Raw genomic sequence first — 25,574 nt, forward strand, 5'->3', positions numbered from 1 at the left:
TAGATATGCCTGTCCACATTATGTTTAATGGTCTTATAGATATGCCTGTCCACATTATGTTTAATGGTCTTATAGATATGCCTGTCCACATTATGTTTAATGGTCTTATAGATATGCCTGTCCACATTATGTTTAATGGTCCTTATAGATATGCCTGTCCACATTATGTTTAATGGTCCTTATAGATATGCCTGTCCACATTATGTTTAATGGTCTTATAGATATGCCTGTCCACATTATGTTTAATGGTCTTATAGATATGCCTGTCCACATTATGTTTAATGGTCTTATAGATATGCCTGTCCACATTATGTTTAATGGTCCTTATAGATATGCCTGTCCACATTATGTTTAATGGTCCTTATAGATATGCCTGTCCACATTATGTTTAATGGTCCTTATAGATATGCCTGTCCACATTATGTTTAATGGTCTTATAGATATGCCTGTCCACATTATGTTTAATGGTCTTATAGATATGCCTGTCCACATTATGTTTATGGTCCTTATAGATATGCCTGTCCACATTATGTTTAATGGTCTTATAGATATGCCTGTCCACATTATGTTTAATGGTCTTATAGATATGCCTGTCCACATTATGTTTAATGGTCTTATAGATATGCCTGTCCACATTATGTTTAATGGTCTTATAGATATGCCTGTCCACATTATGTTTAATGGTCCTTATAGATATGCCTGTCCACATTATGTTTAATGGTCCTTATAGATATGCCTGTCCACATTATGTTTAATGGTCCTTATGGTCCACATTATGTTTAATGGTCCTTATAGATATGCCTGTCCACATTATGTTTAATGGTCTTATAGATATGCCTGTCCACATTATGTTTAATGGTCTTTATAGATATGCCTGTCCACATTATGTTTAATGGTCTTATAGATATGCCTGTCCACATTATGTTTAATGGTCCTTATAGATATGCCTGTCCACATTATGTTTAATGGTCTTATAGATATGCCTGTCCACATGATGTTTAATGGTCTTATAGATATGCCTGTCCACATGATGTTTAATGGTCTTATAGATATGCCTGTCCACATGATGTTTAATGGTCTTATAGATATGCCTGTCCACATTATGTTTAATGGTCTTATAGATATGCCTGTCCACATTATGTTTAATGGTCTTATAGATATGCCTGTCCACATTATGTTTAATGGTCTTATAGATATGCCTGTCCACATTATGTTTAATGGTCCTTATAGATATGCCTGTCCACATTATGTTTAATGGTCTTATAGATATGCCTGTCCACATTATGTTTAATGGTCCTTATAGATATGCCTGTCCACATTATGTTTAATGGTCCTTATAGATATGCCTGTCCACATTATGTTTAATGGTCTTATAGATATGCCTGTCCACATTATGTTTAATGGTCCTTATAGATATGCCTGTCCACATTATGTTTAATGGTCCTTATAGATATGCCTGTCCACATTATGTTTAATGGTCCTTATAGATATGCCTGTCCACATTATGTTTAATGGTCTTATAGATATGCCTGTCCACATTATGTTTAATGGTCCTTATAGATATGCCTGTCCACATTATGTTTAATGGTCTTATAGATATGCCTGTCCACATTATGTTTAATGGTCTTATAGATATGCCTGTCCACATTATGTTTAATGGTCCTTATAGATATGCCTGTCCACATTATGTTTAATGGTCCTTATAGATATGCCTGTCCACATTATGTTTAATGGTCCTTATAGATATGCCTGTCCACATTATGTTTAATGGTCTTATAGATATGCCTGTCCACATTATGTTTAATGGTCTTATAGATATGCCTGTCCACATTATGTTTAATGGTCCTTATAGATATGCCTGTCCACATTATGTTTAATGGTCCTTATAGATATGCCTGTCCACATTATGTTTAATGGTCCTTATAGATATGCCTGTCCACATTATGTTTAATGGTCCTTATAGATATGCCTGTCCACATTATGTTTAATGGTCCTTATAGATATGCCTGTCCACATTATGTTTAATGGTCCTTATAGATATGCCTGTCCACATTATGTTTAATGGTCTTATAGATATGCCTGTCCACATTATGTTTAATGGTCTTATAGATATGCCTGTCCACATTATGTTTAATGGTCCTTATAGATATGCCTGTCCACATTATGTTTAATGGTCCTTATAGATATGCCTGTCCACATTATGTTTAATGGTCCTTATAGATATGCCTGTCCACATTATGTTTAATGGTCTTATAGATATGCATTATGTTTAATGGTCTTATAGATATGCCTGTCCACATTATGTTTAATGGTCTTATAGATATGCCTGTCCACATTATGTTTAATGGTCCTTATAGATATGCCTGTCCACATTATGTTTAATGGTCTTATAGATATGCCTGTCCACATTATGTTTAATGGTCTTATAGATATGCCTGTCCACATTATGTTTAATGGTCTTATAGATATGCCTGTCCACATTATGTTTAATGGTCTTATAGATATGCCTGTCCACATTATGTTTAATGGTCATAGATATGCCTGTCCACATTATGTTTAATGGTCCTTATAGATATGCCTGTCCACATTATGTTTAATGGTCTTATAGATATGCCTGTCCACATTATGTTTAATGGTCTTATAGATATGCCTGTCCACATTATGTTTAATGGTCTTATAGATATGCCTGTCCACATTATGTTTAATGGTCCTTATAGATATGCCTGTCCACATTATGTTTAATGGTCTTATAGATATGCCTGTCCACATTATGTTTAATGGTCTTATAGATATGCCTGTCCACATTATGTTTAATGGTCTTATAGATATGCCTGTCCACATTATGTTTAATGGTCCTTATAGATATGCCTGTCCACCATATAGATATGCCTGTCCACATTATGTTTAATGGTCTTATAGATATGCCTGTCCACATTATGTTTAATGGTCTTATAGATATGCCTGTCCACATTATGTTTAATGGTCTTATAGATATGCCTGTCCACATTATGTTTAATGGTCTTAGATATGCCTGTCCACATTATGTTTAATGGTCCTTATAGATATGCACATTATGTTTTTCACATTATGTTTAATGGTCTTATAGATATGCCTATCACATTATGTTTAATGGTCTTATAGATATGCCTGTCCACATTATGTTTAATGGTCCTTATAGATATGCCTGTCCACATTATGTTTAATGGTCCTTATAGATATGCCTGTCCACATTATGTTTAATGGGTCCTGTCCACATTAGTTTAATGCTTATAGATATACCTGTCCACATTATGTTTAATGGTCCTTATAGATATGCCTGTCCACATTATGTTTAATGGTCCTTATAGATATGCCTGTCCACATTATGTTTAATGGTCTTATAGATATGCCTGTCCACATTATGTTTAATGGTCTTATAGATATGCCTGTCCACATTATGTTTAATGGTCCCATTATAGATATGCCTGTCCACATTATGTTTAATGGTCTTATAGATATGCCTGTCCACATGATGTTTAATGGTCTTATAGATATGCCTGTCCACATTATGTTTAATGGTCCTTATAGATATGCCTGTCCACATTATGTTTAATGGTCTTATAGATATGCCTGTCCACATTATGTTTAATGGTCCACATTATGTTTAATGGTCTTATAGATATGCCTGTCCACATTATGTTTAATGGTCCTTATAGATATGCCTGTCCACATTATGTTTAATGGTCTTATAGATATGCCTGTCCACATTATGTTTAATGGTCTTATAGATATGCCTGTCCACATTATGTTTAATGGTCCTTATAGATATGCCTGTCCACATTATGTTTAATGGTCCTTATAGATATGCCTGTCCACATTATGTTTAATGGTCTTGTTAGATATGCTTATAGATATGCCTGTCCACATGTTTAATGTTTAATGCCTGTCTTATAGATATGCCTGTCCACATTATGTTTAATGGTCTTATAGATATGCCTGTCCACATTATGTTTAATGGTCCTTATAGATATGCCTGTCCACATTATGTTTAATGGTCTTATAGATATGCCTGTCCACATTATGTTTAATGGTCCTTATAGATATGCCTGTCCACATTATGTTTAATGGTCCTTATAGATATGCCTGTCCACATTATGTTTAATGGTCTTATAGATATGCCTGTCCACATTATGTTTAATGGTCTTATAGATATGCCTGTCCACATTATGTTTAATGGTCCTTATAGATATGCCTGTCCACATTATGTTTAATGGTCTTATAGATATGCCTGTCCACATTATGTTTAATGGTCTTATAGATATGCCTGTCCACATTATGTTTAATGGTCCTTATAGATATGCCTGTCCACATTATGTTTAATGGTCCTTATAGATATGCCTGTCCACATTATGTTTAATGTTATATATGCCTGTCCACTTATAGATATGCCTGTCCACATTATGTTTAATGGTCTTATAGATATGCCTGTCCACATTATGTTTAATGGTCTTATAGATATGCCTGTCCACATGTTTATGTTTAATGTTTGGTCCTTATAGATATGCCTGTCCACATTATGTTTAATGGTCTTATAGATATGCCTGTCCACATTATGTTTAATGGTCCTTATAGATATGCCTGTCCACATTATGTTTAATGGTCCTTATAGATATGCCTGTCCACATTATGTTTAATGGTCTGTCCACATTATGTTTAATGGTTATAGATATGCCTGTCCACATTATGTTTAATGGTCCTTATAGATATGCCTGTCCACATTATGTTTAATGGTCCTTATAGATATGCCTGTCCACATTATGTTTAATGGTCTTATAGATATGCCTGTCCACATTATGTTTAATGGTCTTATAGATATGCCTGTCCACATTATGTTTAATGGTCCTTATAGATATGCCTGTCCACATTATGTTTAATGGTCCTTATAGATATGCCTGTCCACATTATGTTTAATGGTCTTATAGCCTGTCCACATTATGTTTAATGGTCTTACATATGCCTGTCCACATTATGTTTAATGGTCCTTATAGATATGCCTGTCCACATTATGTTTAATGGTCTTATAGATATGCCTGTCCACATTATGTTTAATGGTCCTTATAGATATGCCTGTCCACATTATGTTTAATGGTCTTATAGATATGCCTGTCCACATTATGTTTAATGGTCCACATTATGTTTATAGATATGCCTGTCCACATTATGTTTAATGGTCCTTATAGATATGCCTGTCCACATTATGTTTAATGGTCCTTATAGATATGCCTGTCCACATTATGTTTAATGGTCCTTATAGATATGCCTGTCCACATGGTCCTTATAGATATGTTTAATGGTCCTTATAGATATGCCTGTCCACATTATGTTTAATGGTCCTTATAGATATGCCTGTCCACATTATGTTTAATGGTCCTTATAGATATGCCTGTCCACATTATGTTTAATGGTCTTATAGATATGCCTGTCCACATTATGTTTAATGGTCTTATAGATATGCCTGTCCACATTATGTTTAATGGTCCTTATAGATATGCCTGTCCACATTATGTTTAATGGTCTTATAGATATGCCTGTCCACATTATGTTTAATGGTCTTATAGATATGCCTGTCCACATTATGTTTAATGGTCTTATAGATATGCCTGTCCACATTATGTTTAATGGTCTTATAGATATGCCTGTCCACATTATGTTTAATGGTCTTATAGATATGCCTGTCCACATTATGTTTAATGGTCCTTATAGATATGCCTGTCCACATTATGTTTAATGGTCCTTATAGATATGCCTGTCCACATTATGTTTAATGGTCCTTATAGATATGCCTGTCCACATTATGTTTAATGGTCTTATAGATATGCCTGTCCACATTATGTTTATATGGTCCATTATGTTTAATGGTCCTTATAGATATGCCTGTCCATTATGTTTAATGGTCATAGATATGTTTAATGGTCCTTATAGATATGCCTGTCCACATTATGTTTAATGGTCCTTATAGATATGCCTGTCCACATTATGTTTAATGGTCCACATTATGTTTATGGATATGCCTGTCCACATTATGTTTAATGGTCCTTATAGATATGCCTGTCCACATTATGTTTAATGGTCCTTATAGATATGCCTGTCCACATTATGTTTAATGGTCTTATAGATATGCCTGTCCACATTATGTTTAATGGTCCTTATAGATATGCCTGTCCATTATGTTTAATGGTCTTATAGATATGCCTGTCCACATTATGTTTAATGGTCTTATAGATATGCCTGTCCACATTATGTTTAATGGTCCTTATAGATATGCCTGTCCACATTATGTTTAATGGTCTTATAGATATGCCTGTCCACATTATGTTTAATGGTCTTATAGATATGCCTGTCCACATTATGTTTAATGGTCCTTATAGATATGCCTGTCCACATTATGTTTAATGGTCCTTATAGATATGCCTGTCCACATTATGTTTAATGGTCTTATAGATATGCCTGTCCACATTATGTTTAATGGTCTTATAGATATGCCTGTCCCTTATAGATATGCCTGTCCACATTATGTTTAATGGTCTTATAGATATGCCTGTCCACATTATGTTTAATGGTCCTTATAGATATGCCTGTCCACATTATGTTTAATGGTCTTATAGATATGCCTGTCCACATTATGTTTAATGGTCCTTATAGATATGCCTGTCCACATTATGTTTAATGGTCTTATAGATATGCCTGTCCACATTATGTTTAATGTCTTATAGATATGGTCTTATAGATATGCCTGTCCACATTATGTTTAATGGTCTTATAGATATGCCTGTCCACATTATGTTTAATGGTCTTATAGATATGCCTGTCCACATTATGTTTAATGGTCCTTATAGATATGCCTGTCCACATTATGTTTAATGGTCCTTATAGATATGCCTGTCCACATTATGTTTAATGGTCCTTATAGATATGCCTGTCCACATTATGTTTAATGGTCTTATAGATATGCCTGTCCACATTATGTTTAATGGTCTTATAGATATGCCTGTCCACATTATGTTTAATGGTCTTATAGATATGCCTGTCCACATTATGTTTAATGGTCCTTATAGATGTAGTGTATATAAATTCCTCCACTCGGTCGTGTCATGTCATTGTTATGAACGTTTGTTATGAACGTCGTCAAGCCGCCCTCAACCGGAGGCAAACTACTGTTAGGTCAAAATTACACGACAGTGCATGGAAGGAAATACGATGACATTGTAAAAGTAGTCAAATATTTAGTAGGAAACAACTTAATGCCAGCATTATCATGCCTTCAAATTTACTTTGCCATGTCTCATGTTGTCATTAGCTTGTAAAGTTCGTCAAAAATAGCAAACAATGCTAACGTTAGCTAGCTAAAATCCGGTGGCCTCCCCTCAGTTTTAGCTAGCTAGTGAAAGTCAATCTGGCGACATTCAACGTTTCCTACAAATGATTTGCCTCATTTTGAATGTCATTGTATTTCCAATCCACTGTAATGCGCTTTTTGATGAAATCTTCATCAGCGCTCATTGACGATGCATTTAGCAAAATGCTCAGTCGGGCATCAGTCCAACATGAACGTTTAAAACAATATTGTGACCAAACTTGCAACCTATGAATATAATGTAAATGAAGAGAAGCATAATGTCCGGCTATTGATCACTAAAACCCGAGCCCAGAACACAAATATTAATCTGTTTCCCTGCTGTTTCAGTGAAATAGTGATATATTCAGTTTGAGGTTCCAGGCTACTAAACTATTATAAATCATGATCTGTATGGGCAAGCAGCTTTCACAAGAACAACTTTGGCTGTTTGTGGGAATCGTCTTGTTGAGTTAGAAACCCTGGTGGATTTAAGGAAATGACCTCAAGGATGTCTTGTTTGAAGAGGAAGGAGCAGGGAGGGGTATTTGTTTTGTCTAGAATCCACCCTGAATACTCCTCTGCTTCACTAGTGAGACCATAGTGAAATGGAGCGCTATTCAGGATGGATTCCAAGCTAGTAATTGTGCAACTCACTTCAGATTTTTTAGGAATTACCAGAAAAGTTTGAAGGGAGTCATGTCCAATCTACAGTTGAAGTCGGAAGTTTACATACACTTAGGTTGTTGGAGTCATTAAAAGTCATTTTTCAACCACTCCACAAATTTCTTGTTAAAAATGATATTTTTGGCAAGTCGGTTAGGACATCTACTTTGTGCATGACACAAGTAATTTTTTCCAACAATTGTTTAAAGACAGATTATTTCACTGTATCACAATTCCAGTGAGTCAGAAGTTTACATACACTATGTTGACTGTGCCTTTAAACAGCTTGGAAAATTCCAGAAAATTATGTCATGGCTTTAGAAGCTTCTGAGAGGCTAATTGACAACATGTGAGTCGATTGGAGGTGTACCTGTGGACATATTTCAAGGCCTACCTTCAAACTCAGTGCCTCTTTGATGGGAAAATCAAAAGAAATCAGCCAAGACCTCAGAAAACAATTATAGACCTCCACAAGTCTGGTTCATCCTTGGGAGCAATTTCCAAACACCTGAAGGTACCACGTTCATCTGTACAAACAATAGTACGCAAGTATAAACACCATGGGACCACGCAGCCATCATACCGCTCAGGAAGGAGATGCATTCTGTCTCCTTGAGATGAACGTACTTTGGTGTGAAAAGTGCAAATCAATCCCAGAACAACAGCAAAGGACCTTGTGAAGATGCTGGAGGAAACAGGTACAAAAGTATCTAAATCCACAGTAAAATGAGTCCTATATCGAACAACCTGAAAGGCCCCTCAGCAACGAAGAAGCCACTGCTCCAAAACTGCCATAAAAAAAGCCAGACTACAGTTAGCAACTCCACATGGGGACAAAGATCATACTTTTTGGAGAAATGTCCTCTGGTCTGATGAAACAAAAATAGAACTGGCCATAACGACCATCGTTATGTTTGGAGGAAAAAGGGGAGGCTTGCAAGCCGACAAACACCATCCCAACCGTGAAGCACGGGGGTGGCAGCATCATGTTGTGGGGGTGCTTTGCTGCAGGAGGGACTGGTGTACTTACAAAATAGGTGGCGTCATGAGGTAGGAATATTATGTGGATATATTGAAGCAACATCTCAAGACATCAGTCAGGAAGTTAAAGCTTGGTCGCAAATGGGTCTTCCAAATGGACAATGGCCCCAAGCATACTTCCAAATTTGTGGCAAAATGGCTTAAGGACAACAAAGTCAAGGTATTGGAGTGGCCATCACAAAGCCCTGACCTCAATCCTATAGACAATTTGTGGGCAGATTCTGAAAAAGCATGTGCGAGCAAGGAGGCCTACAAACCTGACTCAGTTACACCAGCTCTGTCAGGAGAAATGGGACAAAATTCACCCAACTTATTGTGGGAAGCTTGTGGAAGGCTACCCGAAACATATGACCCAAGTTAAACAATTTTAAGGCAATGCTACCAAAGACTAATTGAGTGTCTGTAAACTTCTGACCCACTGGGAATGTGATGAAAGAAATAAAAGCTGAAATAAATAATTATCTTACTATTATTCTGACATTTCACATTCTTAAAATAAAGTGGTGATCCTAACTGACCTAAGACATGGCATTTTTACTGGGATTAAATGTCAGGAATTGTGAAAAACGGAGTTTAAATGTATTTGGATAAGGTGTATGTAAAACTTCTGACTTCAACTGTATGTATTTGGCATTTAGAAGCTACAGTATATCAGAGTTTGAAATCAGGGTCACATAATCCAGACAAAAAAAATGTAGATGTGTCTGATTGACGTTATCTTTGTAATAATTGTTTTGTTCCAGAGATAAAGTGTGTGGGAATTTATACCATTCAGTCATACAGAGAAAACATAATATCTAAAAGTACCAAACGATCACGAGTTTACTGTTACACATCAAAACATTATCATAATATTGTATAAAACAAAACATAATAATTATTACTATAATTGAATCTATATGATCAACAATGAAACATAACATGTCATTTAAACGTTTACATTTTGGTAAAGAGAGTTGTCATATATCTGTGATGCTTAAAGGCCCAACGCAGCCGTTTTTATCTCAATTTCAATTAACTGCCTTATTCCAACATCATAGTATGTGTATATATATAAAACACAGGGGGGGGGGGAATCATGTTTTTGACTGCACTGGGCCTTTAATGGTCAACACATTATACCTGAGGATGGATTTGAAAGCTAAGAAATGGAAAATAAATGATTTTCTGAAAAGAAAAAGAAAAAAAGGTTTTGTTATTAAGATTGATTTAGTGATGAAATGTCGTTTCAGAGCCAGGGTAGATCACATGGCGGCCATGACAGTTCTCTGTGAATAAGGTAGATCTACAGGATGGCCTATAGCAGGGGGCTGCCAAACTCAATTCCTGAAGGGCCGTGTGTCGGCTGGCTTTTTATGTTGGTTATCTGCTTCCAAGTCAGTGTGTATAATGGCCACATCCCCATAGTGTAAAGACCTTGTGATGTGTAGTACCGTGCAGACAGGCCCAATCGTTCCCTCACCTTTCATACACTGATCTTTCAATGGATGATCAACATGCTATTAGAGGTATAGTATATGGCAGAGGGGCAGCTTCTAGTGTGTTACTGAGAGAAAAGCCAACCTCCAGTGGAATATAACAGTCTTCAGAATAATACCCTTTGTGTAACAGCACATAGTTTAAAAAATAAATAAATAATCACAATTAAAAAAATATCCTAGTAAAGTCACAAAGACAAGTGCTATTCATTTCCACAGCGTACCTTTTGCTTTTCAATAGAAACACCATAGACGATTCAAGGACCACAGACTACCTACCCATCTACTGTAGCACATAGTAGTAAGAGGTCAGAGTGTAGCTATACTACAGAATCAATATCAGGCAATCTGATTGGACAGAGCTGCAGTATCAGAGAGTTTGATTGGACAGAGGCAGGTTGCTCACAACAACGTTTTCAGAAGCAGATGCTGCTCACGAATGACAGGAAGTAGTAGAAGAAGAGGAGGAGGAAAGAGAGGAAGAGAAGAAAGGATACATTACATTCAGAGACATAATCACCTGTCCATACCTCCATCTCTCTCTCTGTAAGGAGACTCAATCAATCAGCCAATAGCAGTCCAGGCTGTCCATACCTCCATCTCTCTCTCTGTAAGGAGACTCAATCAATCAGCCAATAGCAGTCCAGGCTGTCCATACATGTCCACAAAGACAAAGCCCACAAGGACATCTACCATCCAATCGTCACCCGAACATCCACTTCCTCATTAGTCACAGGACCTCACAGTCACCAGGTAAGATAGGTCCTTCCCGCTAGGGGGAATTAAATTCCACTTCCTGGAAAAACCTGGCATGTTTTAACGAAAACTTCCTGGCCTCTGTTCATTGGCCGGTGTCGGCGGAGAGGCGGGTCTCGAAGAGGCTCAAGGCGTGGTGGACAAACTCGTACTGCTCCTCTGTCTGGATCAGACCTCCTCTGAAAAGGACACACAGAGACAAGGCAGCCATTAGAATCCCGGCTAAAATAACAACATAACAGTGGGAGTAACAGTGGGAGCATGTTAGTAACATGCTATGAAATACAAGGAGTGGAAAATCATTTCAATAAAACAAAACCTTCCATCAGTTGTGGCCATGCTACTGTCTGAAATATAATGAATCCATCTCATACTGTGACTGAAGAACATCTCTTATTTTAGTGCTGCTGAACATTTGGAACATTAATTACCAATGTTCTGTCTCATAAATCATGAACCATTTAGGATTGTCTCCAGCTTATTTAATCCTGTGGTAATTAGTCACGATAAAAGGTCATTTAAACTCGTACTCAGTCATCTAAACGGTACAGTGGCAGTTTGCTTCAGTACATTCTGTTCAATGATTAACTAAAGCTCAACCAAGACAACATTATGAAGTCCTTGATACCCTGTTGAGCTGCATGCTACTGCTTCATCCTAATGGACGAGTGCTTTATCCTGGAACAGACAGGATGTGGGAGATATTTCAGCTTAAACCCTGTTCAGGCTCAGGCTCAGGGGTGTGTGTGTGTGTGTGTGTGTGTGTGTGTGTGTGTGTGTGTGTGTGTGTGTGTGTGTGTGTGTGTGTGTGTGTGTGTGTGTGTGTGTGTGTGTGTGTGTGTGTGTGTGTGTGTGTGTGTGTGTTTGATAGAGATAGGAACATATTATCACGTTCTGTCCCTCTCTTGTAAAAAAAACAACGTTTCTCATGTACAAGTTTCTTAGCATGATTTATGTCACACCCACCTACATCCCCCTAACATCCATCCTGACTGTCTGTCTGACTGTCCTCACCCACCTACATCCCTCCTAACATCCATCCTGACTGTCTGTCTGACTGTCACACCCACCTACATCCCCCCTAACATCCATCCTGACTGTCTGTCTGACTGTCCTCACCCACCAACATCCCTCCTGACTGTCTGTCTGACTGTCCTCACCCAGCCACATCCATCCTGACTGTCTGTCTGACTGTCCTCACCCAGCCACATCCATCCTGACTGTCTGTCTGACTGTCCTCACCCAGCCACATCCATCCTTACTGTCTGTCTGACTGTCCTCACCCAGCCACATCCATCCTGACTGTCTGCCTGACTGTCCTCACCCAGCCACATCCATCCTGACTGTCTGCCTGACTGTCCTCACCCAGCCACATCCATCCTGACTGTCTGCCTGACTGTCCTCACCCAGCCACATCCATCCTGACTGTCTGCCTGACTGTCCTCACCCAGCCACATCCATCCTGACTGTCTGTCTGACTGTCCTCACCCAGCCACATCCATCCATCCTGACTGTCTGTCTGTCCTCACCCAGCCACATCCATCCTGACTGTCTGCCTGACTGTCCTCACCCAGCCACATCCATCCTGACTGTCTGCCTGACTGTCCTCACCCAGCCACATCCATCCTTACTGTCTGTCTGACTGTCCTCACCCAGCCACATCCATCATCCTGTCCTGACTGTCCTCACCCAGCCACATCCATCCTAACTGTCTGTCTGACTGTCCTCACCCAGCCACATCCATCCTGACTGTCTGCCTGACTGTCCTCACCCAGCCACATCCATCCATCCTGACTGTCTGTCTGTCCTCACCCAGCCACATCCATCCTGACTGTCTGCCTGACTGTCCTCACCCAGCCACATCCATCCATCCTGACTGTCTGTCTGTCCTTACCCAGCCACATCGTTTCTGCCTGCCTACCTGCCTGCCTGTAATCACTGATGGTCATTAGAGCAACACAAACACAGTAGCATACAAGCAGGAACATGGCTTTATCTTCACCAGGTAACTCACCTGTCTGCTGTAAACAGACAGCTGTCTGGACCTATTCCACATACTGTCTAATACACCAGGTGTAGGTAACTCACCTGTCTGCTGTAAACAGACAGCTGTCTGGACCTATTCCACATACTGTCTAATACACCAGGTGTAGGTAACTCACCTGTCTGCTGTAAACAGACAGCTGTCTGGACCTATTCCACATACTGTCTAATACACCAGGTGTAGGTAACTCACCTGTCTGCTGTAAACATATTCTACTACATTGGACCTATTCCACATACTGTCTAATACACCAGGTGTAGGTAACTCACCTGTCTGCTGTAAACAGACAGCTGTCTGGACCTATTCCACATACTGTCTAATACACCAGGTGTAGGTAACTCACCTGTCTGCTGTAAACATATTCTACTACATTGGACCTATTCCACATACTGTCTAATACACCAGGTGTAGGTAACTCACCTGTCTGCTGTAAACATATTCTACTACATTGGACCTATTCCACATACTGTCTAATACACCAGGTGTAGGTAACTCACCTGTCTGCTGTCAACAGACAGCTGTCTGGACCTATTCCACATACTGTCTAATACACCAGGTGTAGGTAACTCACCTGTCTGCTGTAAACATATTCTACTACATTGGACCTATTCCACATACTGTCTAATACACCAGGTGTAGGTAACTCACCTGTCTGCTGTAAACAGACAGCTGTCTGGACCTATTCCACATACTGTCTAATACACCAGGTGTAGGTAACTCACCTGTCTGCTGTAAACATATTCTACTACATTGGACCTATTCCACATACTGTCTAATACACCAGGTGTAGGTAACTCACCTGTCTGCTGTAAACAGACAGCTGTCTGGACCTATTCCACATACTGTCTAATACACCAGGTGTAGGTAACTCACCTGTCTGCTGTAAACAGACAGCTGTCTGGACCTATTCCACATACTGTCTAATACACCAGGTGTAGGTAACTCACCTGTCTGCTGTAAACATATTCTACTACATTGGACCTATTCCACATACTGTCTAATACACCAGGTGTAGGTAACTCACCTGTCTGCTGTAAACAGACAGCTGTCTGGACCTATTCCACATAATGTCTAATACACCAGGTGTAGGTAACTCACCTGTCTGCTGTAAACATATTCTACTACATTGGACCTATTCCACATACTGTCTAATACACCAGGTGTAGGTAACTCACCTGTCTGCTGTAAACATATTGTGTTACATTGGACCTATTCCACATACTGTCTAATACACCAGGTGTAGGTAACTCACCTGTCTGCTGTAAACAGACAGCTGTCTGGACCTATTCCACATACTGTCTAATACACCAGGTAACTCACCTGTCTGCTGTAAACATATTGTGTTACATTGGACCTATTCCACATATACTGTCTAATACACCAGGTGTAGGTAACTCACCTGTCTGCTGTAAACATGTTGTGTTACATTGGACCTATTCCACATACTGTCTAATACACCAGGTGTAGGTAACTCACCTGTCTGCTGTAAACATATTGTGTTACATTGGACCTATTCCACATACTGTCTAATACACCAGGTGTAGGTAACTCACCTGTCTGCTGTAAACAGACAGCTGTCTGGACCTATTCCACATACTGTCTAATACACCAGGTAACTCACCTGTCTGCTGTAAACATATTGTGTTACATTGGACCTATTCCACATACTGTCTAATACACCAGGTGTAGGTAACTCACCTGTCTGCTGTAAACATATTGTGTTACATTGGACCTATTCCACATACTGTCTAATACACCAGGTGTAGGTAACTCACCTGTCTGCTGTAAACATATTCTACTACATTGGACCTATTCCACATACTGTCTAATACACCAGGTGTAGGTAACTCACCTGTCTGCTGTAAACATGTTGTGTTACATTGGACCTATTCCACATACTGTCTAATACACCAGGTGTAGGTAACTCACCTGTCTGCTGTAAACATGTTGTGTTACATTGGACCTATTCCACATACTGTCTAATACACCAGGTGTAGGTAACTCACCTGTCTGCTGTAAACATATTCTACTACATTGGACCTATTCCACATACTGTCTAATAAACCAGGTAACTCACCTGTCTGCTGTAAACATATTCTACTACATTGGACCTATTCCACATACTGTCTAATACACCAGGTGTAGGTAACTCACCTGTCTGCTGTAAACATGTTGTGTTACATTGGACCTATTCCACATACTGTCTAATACACCAGGTGTAGGTAACTCACCTGTCTGCTGTAAACATGTTGTGTTACATTGGACCTATTCCACATACTGTCTAATACACCAGGTAACTCACCTGTCTGCTGTAAACATATTCTACTACATTGGACCTATTCCACATACTGTCTAATACACCAGGTGTAGGTAACTCACCTGTCTAATCTGCTGTAAACTGTACATTGGACCTATTCCACATACTGTAATAAACCAGGTAACTCACCTGTCTGCTGTAAACTACTACATTGGACCTATTCCACATACTGTCTAATAAACCAGGTAACTCACCTGTCTGCTGTAAACATATTGTGTTACATTGGACCTATTCCACATACTGTCTAATAAACCAGGTAACTCACCTGTCTGCTGTAAACATATTGTGTTACATTGGACCTATTCCACATACTGTCTAATAAACCAGGTAACTCACCTGTCTGCTGTAAACATATTGTGTTACATTGGACCTATTCCACATACTGTCTAATAAACCAGGTAACTCACCTGTCTGCTGTAAACATATTGTGTTACATTGGACCTATTCCACATACTGTCTAATACACCAGGTAACTCACCTGTCTGCTGTAAACATATTGTGTTACATTGGACCTATTCCACATACTGTCTAATACACCAGGTAACTCACCTGTCTGCTGTAAACATATTGTGTTACATTGGACCTATTCCACATACTGTCTAATAAACCAGGTAACTCACCTGTCTGCTGTAAACATATTGTGTTACATTGGACCTATTCCACATACTGTCTAATAAACCAGGTAACTCACCTGTCTGCTGTAAACATATTGTGTTACATTGGACCTATTCCACATACTGTCTAATAAACCAGGTAACTCACCTGTCTGCTGTAAACATATTGTGTTACATTGGACCTATTCCACATACTGTCTAATAAACCAGGTAACTCACCTGTCTGCTGTAAACATATTGTGTTACATTGGACCTATTCCACATACTGTCTAATAAACCAGGTAACTCACCTGTCTGCTGTAAACATATTGTGTTACATTGGACCTATTCCACATACTGTCTAATAAACCAGGTAACTCACCTGTCTGCTGTAAACATATTGTGTTACATTGGACCTATTCCACATACTGTCTAATAAACCAGGTAACTCACCTGTCTGCTGTAAACATATTGTGTTACATTGGACCTATTCCACATACTGTCTAATAAACCAGGTAACTCACCTGTCTGCTGTAAACATATTGTGTTACATTGGACCTATTCCACATACTGTCTAATAAACCAGGTAACTCACCTGTCTGCTGTAAACATATTGTGTTACATTGGACCTATTCCACATACTGTCTAATAAACCAGGTAACTCACCTGTCTGCTGTAAACATATTGTGTTACATTGGACCTATTCCACATACTGTCTAATACACCAGGTAACTCACCTGTCTGCTGTAAACATATTGTGTTACATTGGACCTATTCAAATCAAATCAAATCAAAATCAAATCAAATCAAATTTATTTATATAGCCCTTCGTACATCAGCTGATATCTCAAAGTGCTGTACAGAAACCCAGCCTAAAACCCCAAACAGCAAACAATGCAGGTGTAAAAGCACGGTGGCTAGGAAAAACTCCCTAGAAAGGCCAAAACCTAGGAAGAAACCTAGAGAGGAACCGGGCTATGTGGGGTGGCCAGTCCTCTTCTGGCTGTGCCGGGTAGAGATTATAACAGAACATGACCAAGATGTTCAAATGTTCATAAATGACCAGCATGGTCGAATAATAATAAGGCAGAACAGTTGAAACTGGAGCAGCAGCACAGTCAGGTGGACTGGGGACAGCAAGGAGCCTTCATGTCAGGTAGTCCTGGGGCACGGTCCTAGGGCTCAGGTCAGTTGAAACTGGAGCAGGAGCATGGCCAGGTGGACTGGGGACAGCAAGGAGTCCTCATGTCAGGTAGTCCTGGGACATGGTCCTAGGGCTCAGGTCCTCCGAGAGAGAGAAAGAAAGAGAGAAGGAGAGAATTAGAGAACGCACACTTAGATTCACACAGGACACCGAATAGGACAGGAGAAGTACTCCAGATATAACAAACTGACCCTAGCCCCCGACACATAAACTACTGCAGCATAAATACTGGAGGCTGAGACAGGAGGGGTCAGGAGACACTGTGGCCCCATCCGAGGACACCCCGGACAGGGCCAAACAGGAAGGATATAACCCCACCCACTTTGCCAAAGCACATCCCCCACACCACTAGAGGGATATCTTCAACCACCAACTTACCATCCTGAGACAAGGCCGAGTATAGCCCACAAAGATCTCCGCCACGGTACAACCCAAGGGGGGGCAACAGACAGGCCGACCACAACAGTGAATCAACCCACCTAGGTGACGCACCCCCCCAGGGACGGCACGAGAGAGCCCCAGCAAGCCAGTGACTCAGCCCCGTAACAGGGTTAGAGGCAGAGAATCCCAGTGGAAAAGGGGAACCGGCCAGGCAGAGACAGCAAGGGCGGTTCGTTGCTCCAGAGCCTTTCCGTTCACCTTCCCACTCCTGGGCCAGACTACACTCAATCATATGACCCACTGAAGAGATGAGTCTTCAGTAAAGACTTAAAGGTTGAGACCGAGTTTGCGTCTCTGACATGGGTAGGCAGACCGTTCCATAAAAATGGAGCTCTATAGGAGAAAGCCCTGCCTCCAGCTGTTTGCTTAGAAATTCTAGGGACAATTAGGAGGCCTGCGTCTTGTGACCGTAGCGTACGTGTAGGTATGTACGGCAGGACCAAATCAGAGAGGTAGGTAGGAGCAAGCCCATGTAATGCTTTGTAGGTTAGCAGTAAAACCTTGAAATCAGCCCTTGCTTTGACAGGAAGCCAGTGTAGAGAGGCTAGCACTGGAGTAATATGATCAAATTTTTTGGTTCTAGTCAGGATTCTAGCAGCCGTATTTAGCACTAACTGAAGTTTATTTAGTGCTTTATCCGGGTAGCCGGAAAATAGAGCATTGCAGTAGTCTAACCTAGAAGTGACAAAAGCATGGATTAATTTTTCTGCATCATTTTTGGACAGAAAGTTTCTGATTTTTGCAATGTTACGTAGATGGAAAAAAGCTGTCCTCGAAATGGTCTTGATATGTTCTTCAAAAGAGAGATCAGGGTCCAGAGTAACGCCGAGGTCCTTCACAGTTTTATTTGAGACGACTGTACAACCATTAAGATTAATTGTCAGATTCAACAGAAGATCTCTTTGTTTCTTGGGACCTAGAACAAGCATCTCTGTTTTGTCCGAGTTTAATAGTAGAAAGTTTGCAGCCATCCACTTCCTTATGTCTGAAACACATGCTTCTAGCGAGGGCAATTTTGGGGCTTCACCATGTTTCATTGAAATGTACAGCTGTGTGTCATCCGCATAGCAGTGAAAGTTTACATTATGTTTTCGAATAACATCCCCAAGAGGTAAAATATATAGTGAAAACAATAGTGGTCCTAAAACAGAACCTTGAGGAACACCGAAATGTACAGTTGATTTGTCAGAGGACAAACCATTCACAGAGACAAACTGATATCTTTCCGACAGATAAGACCTAAACCAGGCCAGAACATGTCCGTGTAGACCAATTTGGGTTTCCAATCTCTCCAAAAGAATGTGGTGATCGATGGTATCAAAAGCAGCACTAAGGTCTAGGAGCACGAGGACAGATGCAGAGCCTCGGTCCGATGCCATTAAAATGTCATTTACCACCTTCACAAGTGCCGTCTCAGTGCTATGATGGGGTCTAAAACCAGACTGAAGCATTTCGTATACATTGTTTGTCTTCAGGAAGGCAGTGAGTTGCTGCGCAACAGCCTTCTCTAAAATCTTTGAGAGGAATGGAAGATTCGATATAGGCCGATAGTTTTTATATTTTCTGGGTCAAGGTTTGGCTTTTTCAAGAGAGGCTTTATTACTGCCACTTTTAGTGAGTTTGGTACACATCCAGTGGATAGAGAGCCGTTTATTATGTTCAACATAGGAGGGCCAAGCACAGGAAGCAGCTCTTTCAGTAGTTTAGTTGGAATAGGGTCCAGTATACAGCTTGAAGGTTTAGAGGCCATGATTATTTTCATCATTGTGTCAAGAGATATAGTACTAAAACACTTGAGCGTCTCTCTTGATCCTAGGTCCTGGCAGAGTTGTGCAGACTCAGGACAACTGAGGTTTGGAGGAATACGCAGGTTTAAAGAGGAGTCCGTAATTTGCTTTCTAATAATCATAATCTTTTCCTCAAAGAAGTTCATGAATTTATCACTGCTAAAGTGAAAGTCATCCTCTCTTGGGGAATGCTGCTTTTAGTTAGCTTTGCCACAGTATCAAAAGGAATTTCGGATTGTTCTTATTTTCCTCAATTAAGTTAGAAAAATAGGACGATCGAGCAGCAGTAAGGGCTCTTCGGTACTGCACGGTACCGTCCTTCCAAGCTAGTCGGAAGACTTCCAGTTTGGTGTGGCGCCATTTCCGTTCCAATTTTCTGGAAGCTTGCTTCAGAGCTCGGGTATTTTCTGTGTACCAGGGAGCTAGTTTCTTATGAGACATTTTTTTAGTTTTTAGGGGTGCAACTGCATCTAGGGTATTGCGCAAGGTTAAATTGAGATCCTCAGTTAGGTGGTTAACGGATTTTTGTCCTCTGGCGTCCTTGGGTAGGCAGAGGGAGTCTGGAAGGGCATCAAGGAATCTTTGTGTTGTCTGTGAATTTATAGCACGACTTTTGATGTTCCTTGGTTGGGGTCTGAGCAGATTATTTGTTGCAATTGCAAACGTAATAAAATGGTGGTCCGATAGTCCAGGATTATGAGGAAAAACATTAAGATCCACAACATTTATTCCATGGGACAAAACTAGGTCCAGCGTATGACTGTGACAGTGAGTGGGTCCAGAGACATGTTGGACAAAACCCACTGAGTCGATGATGGCTCCAAAAGCCTTTTGGAGTGGGTCTGTGGACTTTTCCATGTGAATATTAAAGTCACCAAAGATTAGAATATTATCTGCAATGACTACAAGGTCTGATAGGAATTCAGGGAACTCAGTGAGAAACGCTGTATATGGCCCAGGAGGCCTGTAAACAGTAGCTATAAAAAGTGATTGAGTAGGTCATGACTAGAAGCTACGAAAACGTCATTTTTTTTTTTGTAAATTGAAATTTGCTATCGTAAATGTTAGCAACACCTCCGCCTTTGCGGGATGCCGGGGATATGGTCACTAGTGTAGCCAGGAGGTGAGGCCTCATTTAACACAGTAAATTCATCAGGCTTAAGCCATGTTTCAGTCAGGCCAATCACATCAAGATTATGATCAGTGATTAGTTCATTGACTATAATTGCCTTTGAAGTAAGGGATCTAACATTAAGTAGCCCTATTTTGAGATGTGAGGTATCATGATCTCTTTCAGTAATGACAGGAATGGAGGTGGTCTTTATCCTAGTGAGATTGCTAAGGCGAACACCGCCATGTTTAGTTTTGCCCAACCTAGGTCGAGGCACAGACACGGTCTCAATGGTGATAGCTGAGCTGACTACACTGACTATGCTAGTGGCAGACTCCACTACCTATTCCACATACTGTCTAATACACCAGGAGGTAACTCACCTGTCTGCTGTAAACATATTGTGTTACATTGGACCTATTCCACATACTGTCTAATACACCAGGTAACTCACCTGTCTGCTGTAAACATATTGTGTTACATTGGACCTATTCCACATACTGTCTAATAAACCAGGTAACTCACCTGTCTGCTGTAAACATATTGTGTTACATTGGACCTATTCCACATACTGTCTAATACACCAGGTGTAGGTAACTCACCTGTCTGCTGTAAACATATTGTGTTACATTGGACCTATTCCACATACTGTCTAATACACCAGGTGTAGGTAACTCACCTGTCTGCTGTAAACATATTGTGTTACATTGGACCTATTCCACATACTGTCTAATACACCAGGTGTAGGTAACTCACCTGTCTGCTGTAAACATATTGTGTTACATTGGACCTATTCCACATACTGTCTAATACACCAGGTGTAGGTAACTCACCTGTCTGCTGTAAACATATTGTGTTACATTGGACCTATTCCACATACTGTCTAATACACCAGGTAACTCACCTGTCTGCTGTAAACAGACAGCTGTTACATTGGACCTATTCCACATACTGTCTAATACACCAGGTGTAGGTAACTCACCTGTCTGCTGTAAACATACAGCTGTTACATTGGACCTATTCCACATACTGTCTAATAACACCAGGTGTAGGTAACTCACCTGTCTGCTGTAAACATATTGTGTTACATTGGACCTATTCCACATACTGTCTAATACACCAGGTAACTCACCTGTCTGCTGTAAACATATTGCTGTTACATTGGACCTATTCCACATACTGTCTAATACACCAGGTGTAGGTAACTCACCTGTCTGCTGTAAACATATTACTACATTGGACCTATTCCACATACTGTCTAATACACCAGGTAACTCACCTGTCTGCTGTAAACATATTGTGTTACATTGGACCTATTCCACATACTGTCTAATACACCAGGTAACTCACCTGTCTGCTGTAAACATATTGTAAATCACCTGTCTGTTACATTGGACCTATTCCACATACTGTCTAATACACCAGGTGTAGGTAACTCACCTGTCTGCTGTAAACATACTGTCTAATACACCAGGTGTATATTCTACTACATTGGACCTATTCCACATACTGTCTAATACACCAGGTAACTCACCTGTCTGCTGTAAACATATTCTACTACATTGGACCTATTCCACATACTGTCTAATACACCAGGTGTAGGTAACTCACCTGTCTGCTGTAAACATATTCTACTACATTGGACCTATTCCACATACTGTCTAATAATAAACACCACCTGTCTGGTAAACATACCTACATTGGACCTATTCCACATACTGTCTAATACACCAGGTGTAGGTAACTCACCTGTCTGCTGTAAACAGACAGCTGTCTGGACCTATTCCACATACTGTCTAATACACCAGGTGTAGGTAACTCACCTGTCCGCTCTGAGCTGACACACAATCCCCAGCACATCTACCACTCCCTCCAGCTCCAACTGACGACAGCCTATCGTCGTGGCGATGAAGCAGCCCGTTCGGCCAATCCCTGCGCTGCAGTGTACGATGACGGGTCCCTGCGATGGGGAGCCCGTCCTGTCCTCCTCCACGTCTCTCATCAGCTGGAGCAGGGGCTGGGCGCTGTCTGGGGTCTTATGGTCCGGCCACGATGTGTACCAGTAGTGCTTCACCACACGACTCTGGGCCCCTTGCTGTGAAAGAGACAAAGACACACACAGAGTTTGAGTAAGATCAAGATTGTGGTTTCAGTCTAGTTTAAAGTAACTGTCCAGTGTTAACAGATTTCTATGAAATATGACCTATAATCAATGACAATGTGAGTGAAATAGTTTTCCTTCTAAACATTTTTTATAAATTATGTTATAAAGCACCTTTTCTGTGTTGCAATGGTCTGGTCGTACCCCAACAACAGAATGGTGTGGTCGTACCCCAACAACAGAATGGTGTGGTCGTACCCCAACAACAGAATGGTGTGGTCGTACCCCAACAACAGAATGGTGTGGTCGTACCCCAACAACAGAATGGTGTGGTCGTACCCCAACAACAGAATGGTCTGGTCGTACCCCAACAACAGAATGGTGTGGTCGTACCCCAACAACAGAATGGTCTGGTCGTACCCCAACAACAGAATGGTGTGGTCGTACCCCAACAACAGAATGGTGTGGGTGTACCCCAACAACAGAATGGTGTGGGTGTACCCCAACAACAGAATGGTCTGGGCGTACCCCAACAACAGAATGGTGTGGTCGTACCCCAACAACAGAATGGTGTACCCCAACAACAGAATAGTGTGGTCGTACCCCAACAACAGAATGGTGTGGTCGTACCCCAACAACAGAATGGTGTGGGGTACCCCAACAACAGAATGGTGTGGTCGTACCCCAACAACAGAATGGTGTGGTCGTACCCCAACAACAGAATGGTCTGGGCGTACCCCAACAACAGAATGGTGTGGTCGTACCCCAACAACAGAATGGTGTGGGTGTACCCCAACAACAGAAGTACCCCAACAACAGAATGGTGTGGTCTTACCCCAACAACAGAATGGTGTGGGTGTACCCCAACAACAGAATGGTGTGGCCGTACCCCAACAACAGAATGGTGTGGCCGTACCCCAACAACAGAATGGTGTGGCCGTACCCCAACAACAGAATGGTGTGGCCGTACCCCAACAACAGAATGGTGTGGCCGTACCCCAACAACAGAATGGTGTGGTCGTACCCCAACAACAGAATGGTGTGGTCGTACCCCAACAACAGAATGGTTACCCCAACAACAGAATGGTGTGGGCGTACCCCAACAACAGAATGGTGTGGGCGTACCCCAACAACAGAATGGTGTGGCCGTACCCCAACAACAGAATGGTGTGGGCGTACCCCAACAACAGAATGGTGTGGTCGCACCCCAACAACAGAATGGTGTGGGTGTACCCCAACAACAGAATGGTGTGGTCGTACCCCAACAACAGAATGGTGTGGTCGTACCCCAACAACAGAATGGTGTGGTCGTACCCCAACAACAGAATGGTGTGGGCGTACCCCAACAACAGAATGGTGTGGCCATACCCCAACAACAGAATGGTGTGGGCGTACCCCAACAACAGAATGGTGTGGGCGTACCCCAACAACAGAATGGTGTGGCCGTACCCCAACAACAGAATGGTGTGGGCGTACCCCAACAACAGAATGGTGTGGCCGTACCCCAACAACAGAATGGTGGTGTACCCCAACAACAGAATGGTGTGGGCGTACCCCAACAACAGAATGGTGTGGGCGTACCCCAACAACAGAATGGTGTCGTACCCCAACAACAGAATGGTGTGGCCGTACCCCAACAACAGAATGGTGTGGCCGTACCCCAACAACAGAATACCCCAACAACAGAATGGTGTGGTCGTACCCCAACAACAGAATGGTGTGGGCGTACCCCAACAACAGAATGGTGTGGGCGTACCCCAACAACAGAATGGTGTGGTCGTACCCCAACAACAGAATGGTGTGGTCGTACCCCAACAACAGAATGGTGTGGGCGTACCCCAACAACAGAATGGTGTGGTCGTACCCCAACAACAGAATGGTGTGGTCGTACCCCAACAACAGAATGGTGTGGTCGTACCCCAACAACAGAATGGTGTGGTCGTACCCCAACAACAGAATGGTGTGGGCGTACCCCAACAACAGAATGGTGTGGGCGTACCCCAACAACAGAATGGTGTGGTCGTACCCCAACAACAGAATGGTGTGGGCCACCCCAACAACAGAATGGTGTGGGCGTACCCCAACAACAGAATGGTGTGGTCGTACCCCAACAACAGAATGGTGTGGTCGTACCCCAACAACAGAATGGTGTGGGCGTACCCCAACAACAGAATGGTGTGGTCGTAACCCAACAACAGAATGGTGTGGGCGTACCCCAACAACAGAATGGTGTGGGCGTACCCCAACAACAGAATGGTGTGGCCGTACCCCAACAACAGAATGGTGTGGGCGTACCCCAACAACAGAATGGTGTGGCTGTACCCCAACAACAGAATGGTGTGGTCGTACCCCAACAACAGAATGGTGTGGGCGTACCCCAACAACAGAATGGTGTGGCCGTACCCCAACAACAGAATGGTGTGGACGTACCCCAACAACAGAATGGTGTGGGCGTACCCCAACAACAGAATGGTGTGGTCGTACCCCAACAACAGAATGGTGTGGACGTACCCCAACAACAGAATGGTGTGGACGTACCCCAACAACAGAATGGTGTGGACGTACCCCAACAACAGAATGGTGTGGGCCACCCCAACAACAGAATGGTGTGGCCGTACCCCAACAACAGAATGGTGTGGTCGTACCCCAACAACAGAATGGTG

General features: G+C 41.4%; 1 protein-coding gene across 4 annotated transcripts in view; it reads right to left on the minus strand.

Annotated features, from left to right (window-relative positions):
- Positions 1-9,782: 9,782 nt before the first annotated feature.
- Positions 9,783-25,574, minus strand: part of ptprr (protein tyrosine phosphatase receptor type R) — a 144,082-nt gene continuing 128,290 nt past the window's right edge. For all 4 annotated transcript variants that reach the window (XM_052514554.1, XM_052514553.1, XM_052514555.1 and 1 more), the window contains 2 exons: positions 22,634-22,905; positions 9,783-11,492 (listed from right to left, as the gene is read on the minus strand). In XM_052514554.1, coding sequence (XP_052370514.1) covers positions 11,399-11,492; positions 22,634-22,905 — 366 coding nt within the window. In that variant the 3' untranslated portion in view covers positions 9,783-11,398. The remainder of the gene's footprint in view (positions 11,493-22,633; positions 22,906-25,574) is intronic.

Source organism: Oncorhynchus keta, unplaced genomic scaffold, assembly GCF_023373465.1.
Source record: "Oncorhynchus keta strain PuntledgeMale-10-30-2019 unplaced genomic scaffold, Oket_V2 Un_scaffold_180_pilon_pilon, whole genome shotgun sequence".
In the NCBI taxonomy this organism is placed as follows: Eukaryota; Metazoa; Chordata; class Actinopteri; order Salmoniformes; family Salmonidae; genus Oncorhynchus; species Oncorhynchus keta.